The sequence below is a fragment of the Hibiscus syriacus genome, unplaced genomic scaffold (assembly GCF_006381635.1).
Source record: "Hibiscus syriacus cultivar Baekdansim isolate YM2019G1 unplaced genomic scaffold, ASM638163v2 tig00110785_pilon, whole genome shotgun sequence".
NCBI lineage: Eukaryota > Viridiplantae > Streptophyta > Magnoliopsida > Malvales > Malvaceae > Hibiscus > Hibiscus syriacus.
In genome coordinates this window covers 584,056-595,982 of record NW_024062862.1, presented here as the reverse complement: position 1 = coordinate 595,982, position 11,927 = coordinate 584,056, and the positions used below count along the sequence as shown (strand labels likewise).

The following is an 11,927-nucleotide window of genomic DNA, read 5'->3' as shown; positions in this document are numbered from 1 at the left end:
TATTGATTGAATATTATACACGTTAGGTCAACATTAGTGCAGGTACCGATATATATCTGTTATAATTATATATATATATATATATATATATATATATATATCTTTATTATATGATTAATTAGTAGTTAGATATTCATTTTCGAAATTAATATAATTAAGTTACACTATAGAGACCTTCTACCATCCCAATATCTTTTTCATTCTTTGAAATTCAATTAAAATAATGATAATTAAACATGCGAAAAATGAGCGTTTGCTTAAGAAAAACAATGAAGTTTTATATGCTAAAAAAACAACTAAACTTCTATATATAAAAAATATGCGAGGGGGAAATATAATTAAATTAATATTACTCATGTAAATGTATATATATATTACCTTTTATTTGAAAATAAGAATTTGAGTATGGTAAGGAACCAAAACCAAAACCAAAACATAAAACATTATAAAAATAAAATAAGATTGAATGATTAGAGAGTGGAATTTACAAGACATGCCATGCCGGGTGTTTGATCACGTTAGCTTGCTTTGTTTGGGGGGGGGGGGCGCTTCTAAAGCTCAACGGCTGTGATGTCCTCTATCGATTCGAAGGAGACCACACAACCACCATAAATACTTCAAAACATTTCAAAGCTAAACACCAAATGTCACCTCACCACAATGCCAAGCAATCCCAAATTATATGAAATCATATATGTCAATTATCAATTTGTGTGTGTGTATATATATATATATATTTGAAGAAGGGTTTATTTTAATTATCGCCCCCACATGGACCAAAAGTCTCACATAAATGTTAGGAACAAATGCTTTTGGTCATCCCATTACCCCAAATTTTATATGCCATTTGGTCGGTATCTTGTCCCCTATTAAATGTGACCCAAATGCACTATTTATTATACCCACAAATTTATAAATATTGTTACATTTGTTAGTTTTACCAAATTTTATATGCCACTTGGTCGGTTTGTTATTCCCAATGCCTCTGTATTCAAATACATTCAGAGATACCTATCGCTCTGTTAATTTAATTTGTAAAATATATAATTTTTTGGGTATAAATAAATAAATTTAATTATATAAAATAAAAACGATCGAATGTTTATAAAAACAAATAGTTATCGAATTTAAACTTAACGAATATCCTTTTAAAGTTTAAACAAATAAATACAACAACAAAAAACAAGAAGCGGCCGTCTTCAAGTGCTCTATGCGACCGGCTTGGAGAACATCACTTATCCATCCCACGCGTCCGTCACACGCATGGGGTAGCGTCGGTGGTGGACGGTTTTATGATATTTTTATGCTTGAACAAGTGATACATCTATGACTTGCAGATCTGCCTACGACCAAACTACTTAATTTGGATTTGTTATAAGTTTTTCACTTGCGTATGAAGCCAATGAGATTTGGTCTAACTCTTGTTGTTGTTGTAGTAAATGACAAGGCAACCCTCCCGGGAATTTAGTTATGAATTTATAAATATTTTTTAAGGTGAATACTTATATATTAATAAAGTTTAATGTAGAAGTAAATGTTTGAATTATACTTAAAGTTAATTTTAAGTGTCTACTTTTTCAACGTTACAGTTATAGGAGTTTAGATTGTTAACACCGTTACATTCGACCGTTAAATGACACGTGCTAGACATATAAAATTTCAAACTTTTTAAATAATTTTTTTAAATTTTTATAAGTCTTACATGTGTCACTTAACGGTTGAATTTAAAGACATACACTTAAAAGTGTAACGTCATATTGATACTTATTTTTAAAGAAAAATTCTTTAAGCACCTAAAGTTAATTTTGATATAGTTTGGACATTTAATTTTACATTAAGCCTATTAATAACAATTTTTCGTACAAGTTGAATACTAATAAATTTTTAGAATAAACTTCATAAATAAAATAAAAAATTAACATAAAAAAATTAAAATTTAAGACTACGTAATTACCTAAATAAGACCTACATCCGCCGCTGTAGGAATCCCTACTTCCAAATCCTTGTTTATTTTTTCCTGTTATGTCCTAAATAAATTACGGTTCATGGTAACATTATAGTTTTTTTTTTCAAGTATAAAAGTGTCACCCCTCAATTTTTATAAAATAATTATTTTATTTTGTATTTATTATTATTGATCGTTTCTCAACAATAAATTTTAAATTTGTTATCAATTTTATCAAAAGCATGTTTAATAACAATAATTCATTAAATATTTTTAAATATTACTTAAATTTTTTTAAACCAGTCTACAAAATTAATCACGGGTAACTCGACTCAATCATGTATTTAATTGTTTCCTTTCGTTTGACATCATCGGATGCGGCAGTAAATTAGTAATTATTTCTCACAGTAAATCGAGGATCTGTCAACGTGTGAGAAGTTACCTGAAAAAAATGGGTGGCTTGCTTTATTTGTGAATATAATACGTATGCCACGTGTCAAACATCCTATCCACATTTATAAAGACAATCCATCAAATGATCAATTCAATGATTGAAAATATCACGAAGTCCCCGATATGCCCTCAAGACCATAGGTGTGCGTCCGCAGCATTTATGGCCCTACTTCTATTAGTAAAACCGTGTTGCAGTGGGAATAGTACCCTAAGCACGAAGAATTTGGGAGGAGGTTTATTTACTTATTTTTCATTTTATTATATATTTTGACATTCGATATTTATTAAAATAATTATATGTTCATATAAAATTTATTTATTTTTGCACTAACCAAATATCCGATTAAGAGATTTTTAATTATTTTTAGAGATTTTAAGTTTAATCATGGCATATATTAAGATTATGAATGCTTATTGTCAAATGATTAAATATCTTTGAACAGACAATATTTTATATTTATCTCAGATTTATATAAAGATATTTTTTTACGTAAACATGTTATTTTTAAAATTAAATATTAAAATATAGTTATTTATTAAAATAACAAATTTTAATTGAAACTAAAAAATATATCAATGATTGGATGTTTTTATTTTATGTAACACCCAAATTTTAAAAAATACGCGATCGACAGAGTATGTTTTTATTAACATAGAAGATTTTATAAAATATGTAGCGAACGAAGTACATCTTTCATTTATTTTGGGTAGTACACATTTGTCAAAAGTTAAAATGAAAAAAATAAACAAAATAATAATAATTGAATTCGATCAAAAAAAATTGCAGTATGTGTTAAATATACGTATTAACACGAATCAAAACAACGGCACATATATAAATCTTATGTTCAATCACTCAATAAATATATACATGTTTTGAATATTATATTTATACACGACAAAACAAATATCTAACACAAGTTACCATCATCATCCTATTTAACGCATGCTAACACATACCTTGTGTATTTTTTTAAAAAAAAAACTTGTATATTTTCTCGCAGACTTTGTTTTTCCAATTTGATCCTATAATCAACACACCCTTCTAATAATTTTAATGTCATGTAATATATATTATATCAAACACGGATTTAAAAAATATGTAACTAACAATATATAGATGAAAAGTCGATTTTATTCTGTGCTCAAATTATTGATGAAAATTTTAAGTTAAATCATCAAAAATTTAATATATAAAATAAATTTAAAATAAATGCATTATTTGAAAAATAACATTTTTTTGCATAAGTTAAAATATATTTTCAATGATATAATGTAAATCTTAAACCTACTTTTTAGAAAAGAAAACATTACATGTGAATTTATAGAAATACGTAAAATGTAAAATATTAATAATATATATATATGCTGCATACATTACAATGTCTCAAGTCAGAACACAACAACTGCTTAGTTAGCTGTCCACTCGTTTTTTTATTCATTTTCCCTTGCTTTGTTTATTTAGTTATCCCCAGCAGTACCCCTGAGAATTTATTTTCTCTGGATTATCTTTTTCTCCAACTGCTTCACATTTGAATTTCTCCGGTAATTATCTCGGTGGGGAAATTCCAGATTCTCAAAGCGTCAATACATGCCTCCCAGTAAATTCCGAGCTATTTCGGGTACATTAATGCCGGAAGAGATCTGAGGTTAAGGTTTTGTTTTGTCATAGCCAGCGATCTGGGTGTTTGGTTTTCTTGCAGCGAAAGGATCGAAGGTGTTGTTCTGTTATTTTTCTTGCCTTTGGTAAGACGCCATTGGAAAGGGAAAAAAAAAGTAGAAAAAGGATACAAACAAGGCGAAGAAGAACCAGGGTCTTCCAGTTCAGTTTCATTTGTCGTCGTAAACACGCGTGGCCGTAGGAATTGGACTCGTAATATGTCCGTCCTTTAACTACCTTGTTTTTTTGTCTGAAAACTGTTTTTCTATATGATTTCTGTTACAGAGATCGCTCACTTTCAGTCTTCGTAGAGATCTAAAACGAATCTCACTCTCCCTTGTCTTCGTAAATATTTTTCGTTTACTATTAAAAAAAATGATGCGAATGAAGACTAAAACGACAGCGCTGCCGACAGCGGCGGCGGCGACACACGGCAGCTCAGCCTCTGGCGGTGGAGGTGAACCGGCCGCCCGTGAATGGGAGCTTAGACCCGGAGGCATGTTGGTTCAGAAGCGAACTCCAGATTCCGATCGAATCTCAATCCCACCACCGACTATTAGAGTTAGAGTCAAATATGGTTCCATCTACCACGAAATCCACATCAACTCGCAAGCTACATTTGGTAAAAAAATCTTTTTCCCCAGAAAAAAACCAGTTTAATTCCAGTGAATTAATCAAATCAATTTGGGTTTTTTCTTGCAGGGGAATTGAAGAAGATGTTGACCGGACCAACCGGATTACACCATCAAGATCAAAAGCTGTTATACAAAGATAAAGAGAGGGATTCGAAGGCGTTTCTGGATATGGCGGGTGTGAAGGACAAATCCAAGATTGTTCTAATCGAAGACCCGATTAGTCAAGAAAAACGATTATTGGAGATGAGAAAGAATGCTAAGATGGAGAAGGCTTCAAAATCCATCTCCGAAATCAGCTTGGAAGTCGATAGGCTCGCCGGCCGGGTAAGATTACGTTCAAATTCTCGTATGATCATGCAGTCTTTATTCTGGGTTTTGGTTAAGGTTTGAATTACATTTTTTTTGTCCGTTATCTTAGGTTTCGGCTTTTGAATCAATCATTTCAAAGGGTGGGAGAGTAGGTGAGAAAGATGTGGTCAATTTGATTGAGCTTTTGATGAACCAGTTGCTCAAATTAGATGGGATTATGGCTGATGGAGATGTCAAATTGCAAAGAAAAATGCAGGTAATGGGGAAAAGGGTTAATATTTGATACACTTACTCATAGTATATGTTAATTTATGGTATTTAGAGGCTTCATTATTTGTCATTGCTTTTGTTAGGTCAAAAGAGTTCAAAAATACGTTGAAACATTGGATACGTTGAAGATAAAAAACTCTATGCCAAGCAACAATGGAGCTCAAGCAAAAATGCAGACTCAACATAAGCACACCAATGGGCAGAACCTAGCCCCAATTCAAGAGCAGCAATGTAAGCATTCGGGTTCGGAAGGGGTTGTGGTTACAACGAATTGGGAGACGTTTGATTCTTCACCGGCGTTGTTGGCGGTCTCCTCGACATCTACCTCGAAAGCCAATAATTCAGTCCAGCCAAAGTTCCCTTGGGAGTTCTTTGACTAAGCCATTGTCTGTGTTACTTTACTGTGTGCGTTGGATGTGGTTTGCAATCTTTTTCTTCTTTTGGTACGTGCTTCATTCTTTATGTGCTTATATTTTTATTGGGCAAATCCCCCCTTTGTGTTAAACCTCTCATTTAGTTCACGAAAATAAATGGGGGCCTTCCACCACAGTTATGATTATAGTAAAAAAGGAACTGCTAATTCTCCCCATTTTTATTCATATCCCAATTTGTACTTTCCTACATTTGATGGTGACAAACACTTATTTGGTTTTTGTGTTTATTTTTGAAAACATTAGTGTTTGATTTGATTAAATATAATCAGAATCAATCGTTATAATATACCGGAAGAACAAAGTTTCAATGATTGTAAACTACTTTTTCCGGCTCTCGGAGATTAGTGTAAATGTATCCTAACCCTTAAATATATATTTAAACTTAAAGTTGTGTATAAAAATTTATGGACATGGATATTAATTGATCTAAAAATAGTCCATTGGGGGACGAGGTTGAAGACAAAGTATGTTAATCCTTGTTCCTTACTTACAGTGGGGGCAACATCTAACATTAAACTGACAAAAAGTATCATGAAAAGGTATCAAGGAAATGATTGGGGTTGCATCGTTTTCTTACAAATGTCCAGTGATTCGAAAAAGAGAAAAACCTTCCATATTTGGTCCTTAGAAGACATTTTGATGTTCAGTAATAATATGGATCCCGATTATATTTAGATTTAGATGGGGTGAGATCTCTGAAAACAAAACTTTAATAACATTTTTATATACAAATCTAAATTAAAAAAATAGATTAAAGTTGTGATAACTGGATCAAACCTAAGTGATTGGATTGTGGGTAAGGCAATCATATACCTTTGGCCTACTGAATATAAAGAGAGAGAAAGCAAGGGAGCATATTGAGAATGAGTAAAGAATAAGGTAAGTGAGGTTTCATTGCTTGGCGAAAAAACATGATAAATGATTATCCTTTTGCTTAGACCTTGGGAAAGAAACTACTCAAAGTAGACTATCTCAACGTGTCCTAAATTGGTAACATTCGAATTGGATCAGTTAAAACCCTATTTGATATATATTCAAGAATCAACAAAACTAGCAAATAGGTGAAAGTATTGTTCCAAGTTAGAAATTTGAAATTCATTTAGTGCCGACATAACCATCAGGAGCAGAAGTTGCAATCAGGCAACTCATTTGCGCTTCAAAGATGTCGACATATCTTAATTTCCATGCCAATATATATATATAAATATGTGTGCATTAAACATGGAAGGTTAGTGACAGAGAACATCAAATAATTGCTTGAGAAATATTCATATAATACAGTCGAATATTATTGTATTTAATAAAAGGATTGGTTACACATCATAATTGATCGAGCAGTCTGTTAGTGCAGATAATGATAATAAAAACAATAATAATTCTTGTTAATAATTGGATTTTAAAAATTAAATTATTATTGAATGAACAAAATTTCTCAATTTCCTTCGTATACAGAGTTGCAGACAAATGAAACCAGTGTTCTGCTACATGTTCATTGTATACAAAGGCTATCTTCCAAGTTCCAACTCTATTTTATGGAAAATTGCAATTACAATTATTATTAATTTTAAATAATTCAATCAAATTAATTTTATATTTAAAAATTTGAGTTAAATTTCAACTGTTTTTTATTTCAATGTTTACGTGATGTGACCGTATTTTGGTATCCGAAGATTCCGAATATTAAAATGTTGGTTCGTGTCCGGTCCGTTAAGCCTTTGTTTCCGTATTTTATAATCACAGCTACCTGATTCATTTTCTTTTATTTTTTCCTTTAAGCTATATTACTTTTTAAAAAATTACATAGAAAAAAAAAATCTTAAACTTCAAACTTAAAGGTCTATAATACATAATTCACCCATAAATTTTAAAAATTTAAATTATATAACTAAGAGATAAAACTTATTAAAATAAAAATAAGAAATCCAATTAAATTTAAAATATTTTGAAGTTAAAAAAATAATTTGAGAAATAATTTAAATGGTTAGAGTAAAATAATTTAAGAAATTAATAATTTAGAATTTTACAGTGAAATAATTTAAGAAATTAAGAATTTAGAATGTTAGGTAAAATAATTTGGGAATTAGGAATAAAAAATAAAAATATAAAAGAAATTTGGTACCAGTCGGCGGCTACCATATTAAAAGATATTTTGTGACATGGGCCTGGCTCAGAAAATCGAGAAAAATAACAGGCTGAGTACCTGACCTGAAAAACCAAGTATTTTCATTATAAATACATAATATTTTTAATCGGTTCAACAGATCGGATAATTCGAATAGGGTATTTTTGAACCCCTAATTAAAATCCCTAAATTTTATAATATTCTATTTTGGGGTCACAAAGGAAAACCTATAGCATTTGAGTCCAGCAAATGGAACAAATGGGCTAAAACAACTAAGCCCACATTCTACGACCACCTGATTGTTATTGGAAGCCCAAGAGAGTTTCTCAAACCTAACCGTACATTATTATTGAGAACGTTAAATTAAGTCTTTTTGTCTTAATTTTAAGCTTTAAATATTTATTAATTTTAAAGTTTAACAGCCTGATCACTTTCTCCATTTGATGTTAATCTTTAGTGTCTTAATCATATTTATCTTTAGTTTGATTAATATTGTGGATGTACCCAACTAAGGTGTGCTGATTCAATCTTTAAGACACCAATATAAAGTTGAAAGGCATAATTAAAAGAACAAAAGTAAACAAGTGTAATTATAATTTAATTGGTAGGTGTATGTATATCTCACTCTGTACAAAATGGCTTTGGGGTATGTCGCTATAACGGCCTACTAAATCTAATAAAACCATAAATTATATTTAGTGAGGGTTGCCCCAACTTAGCTTTAACCCTAATAAAAATTTATTAAAAATAATGAAGCACGTCATATATCACCCAACAATACAAACATAATTTTTTGGTTACTCGATTTTTAATTGTTATAAAATTATCAATAAAATTTTAAACAGTTACAACGATGTTAAAATAATAATGAATTTTAATGATCATTTTATCTCGGTCGATAAAATTTAATGATCATTATAAAACAATTGAAAGATCATTTTTATATAATTTAACAATTATAAGGTACTTTAGGCTTGAAAACTTTTACTTACTGTCCTTGTCGAGGGCTATACTTTTCGTGTGAACCCACATTGGTTAAAGAAGGGTAAATAAAGAGGGGTTGTGTTGATTTCAAAAAGAAGCATCTTTTCCCGAACATCATCACTATCTTCTTTATAGGTAAAATTGCATACACTTTCCGCAATTGCTTTGTAGATTGCAATATGTTGATGTTTGTGGTTGCCTATTCAGAATCCAAGTTTTACGTTTTCTCTTTACAAAATTACCTTCATCCATCTACTAAATACTTTGCATTTCCCTCTATAAAGGTTGATGCCTTTAGAGTCTTGAGTTCTAGGATTTGTACGTCGGTATAAATATAATGTGTAAGCTTTTTATTTAAATATTTTGTAATTTAAATTTTATTATAAAAAGATTTTTAGTATAAATACTTTATCGGTATTGATATACACTCAAATTCATATCATCTAAAAACTTACAATATCATAATGTAATAATATTATATTCGAGTGAATGACAGTTTTTTTTCCAGAAATGTAAACTATATTTTATTAATAAAAACAATAAAATGAATTAAATTACAATACACCTAAACATAGAAATAAAAATGGAGACAATAATCTTTAAAATAAATATTCATAAAATAAAAATATTAAATCCAAAGATACGATGATAAACGAAGTCTTCATTGAAAATGACGTCCAACATAAAAAAAATCCAATAATATTCATAAAACTTCTTCTGTCTGTCAATCGAGACACTTTATGAAGTGATAAAGGAGCAGTGAGCGAACTAAACAATTTGGTAGGCTATTTCTGTAACACCCCCAACCCGTACCCGACCCGGATACAAGTTTGAGATGTCACATTAACTTTTTAAAACAATATTTTTACAAAATAACAAAACATTTGGATTTATATTAAAAAAATACGATAATATACTGTTAAATTATGTTTCGTTATAACAAATTTAAGGAAAAAAATGTTTTTATGAATAATACTATACCGTATGAATAGTATCGATACTGTTTAAATAGTACCGTGAACAATAATGAATAGTATCATGAATAGTATATCGATGCACTGCTACAGTGCCATGAACAGTATACCGATGCACAAAAACATCGAATTTAAAATGTGTAGCGATGCACTGCTACAGTGTACCGATACACTGCTACAGTAATTTCAGCAAAACATACCTAAAACTGATAAAAACTTAACATTTCATCACTATAAAGTTACCATTTACATAAATACGTTTAAAACATTACAAAACTCAATCATATGATTTTACAAAACCGATTAGAGCATATCGGATTCAAATCTTTATTTACATGCCAACCACCATCAGTATTACAAAATACAACTATTCAATTCTTTTCTGATATGATCTTTGGAAAGGAGAAACTGACATGTCTTGCTTAACTTTTATCAGTCTTCCTTTTCTCGATCGGAACCTACGTGTAAAACAATCACACGCTAAGTCATTGACTTAGTAAGGCATAAAATATAATAATAATAATAATAATGTATCTCCTATAAATATGAACATATAATCTAATTATTCTATCATGTCACAGATAATTCAGTGTAAATGATAATAGCATGCTAACATGTACATTTCCGAGAATTTTAAGGTACGTGAGTACATTGAGGTTGTGCACTATTATGTTGTCAACACAGCTCAATCAATGTCCCGAAGGACCTATCCATATGTTCCTAAGAACATAGGTCACTGTCCATATGCCCCGAAAGACATAGGTAATTCTGTCCATATGTGTCGAAAGACATAGGTAATTATGTCCATATGTCCCGAAAGACGTATATAATATTGTCCATGTATCCCGAAAGATATAGGTAATTTTGTCCATATGTCCCGAAAGACAGGTAATTTTGTCCATATGTCCCGAAAGACATAGGTAATACTGTCCATATGTCCCGAAAAACATAGGTAATTCTGTCCATATGTCCCAAAAGACATAGGTAATAATGTCCATATGTCCCGAAAAACATAGGTAATTCTGTCCATATGTCCCAAAAGACATAGGTAATATTGTCCATATGTCCCGAAAGACATAGGTAATTCTCGACTCTTGGCATGCCAACTATATTCCTAGCTCTCATATCACATAACATGGGCACTATCATTATGATTCATATCATTACTCTTATGATCACATATTTCTTTTCTTCTGTCACATACCACATGTATGTGTAACCATCTATCTCATATCATATAACATGTATCATATATTGCATATTCATGTAGATCATGTCATATATAATAACATATATTTGTTTTCATGTATTCATGCACACATAAGAATCACATGTCACGTGTACCTTTTCTCATATATCTCATATAATCATATATGCATACCTTCACTTATCTCATATCATATAATTTATGTTTTGTCTTCTTATATTACATGACATATAATGCATACAAATCATATTCACACATGCCTTTACTCATGAATTCATCCATCATACAAATCATATAATTCACATGCTTATATTTATGACTTCATGTACTATAATTATAGAAAATAGACTTATCGTAAGTTCAATTTCCATATAATTCTATATCAAAATAAAATGTACTCACCTATATCTCTTTGTCTTTCCCTCAATCAATCCTACTTGTCAATTGTTCCGGAACTCGTTTAGGCTCTGTATCCACATAAATATAATTTCAAGACAATTATCAGAAGCCTAAACCTTATACTTCTATGCTATTAACTTAAACGAATTTAATGAATCAATATTAAATTTTTCCTTTAGGGGGTATCGATACACTCCTTAAGGTATCGGCACCCTTAATGTATTTTGTGATTTTTCGTTCAATAGGGTATCGATACACATACATAGGGTACCGATACACTCTGTCCAAATTAGGCTTTTTCACCAGAAAATTCATTAACTCTTCTCTGAATTTCCTCATACAAAGCTCCTTTCATACCATCAAACTCAACTACAACCATTTTAACTAACTTTTATCATTCCAACACTTTATTGTCTCCCATATATCATTCAGATTCTTAGAACTAAGAATCTAACTAAATTTTCCGTGTAATCCAAACTTATTTCTAATACTTATAACTTCTTATTCACACCTATGACAAGTCAAATTCCATCTC

The 11,927-nt window shown here is 30.4% G+C and overlaps 1 protein-coding gene across 4 annotated transcripts; it reads left to right on the top strand.

The window, feature by feature from the left end:
• Nucleotides 1-3,802: 3,802 nt before the first annotated feature.
• Nucleotides 3,803-10,175, top strand: LOC120140547 (BAG family molecular chaperone regulator 1-like). Of its 4 annotated transcripts, none has more exons than XM_039155519.1 (5): nucleotides 3,803-4,680; nucleotides 4,761-5,017; nucleotides 5,112-5,258; nucleotides 5,356-5,430; nucleotides 5,497-5,871. In XM_039155519.1, exons 1-5 carry the CDS (start codon nucleotides 4,434-4,436, stop codon nucleotides 5,650-5,652), a joined length of 882 nt encoding a protein of 293 aa, XP_039011450.1. In that variant the 5' UTR covers nucleotides 3,803-4,433; the 3' UTR covers nucleotides 5,653-5,871. The 4 variants fall into 4 exon arrangements, with proteins under 4 accessions (XP_039011450.1, XP_039011449.1, XP_039011448.1 ...); XM_039155518.1 differs by having other exon boundaries at nucleotides 3,803-4,144; nucleotides 4,344-4,680; nucleotides 5,356-5,652; XM_039155517.1 differs by adding an exon at nucleotides 10,151-10,175 and having other exon boundaries at nucleotides 4,434-4,680; nucleotides 5,356-5,653.
• The last annotated feature ends 1,752 nt before the right edge of the window (nucleotides 10,176-11,927 follow it).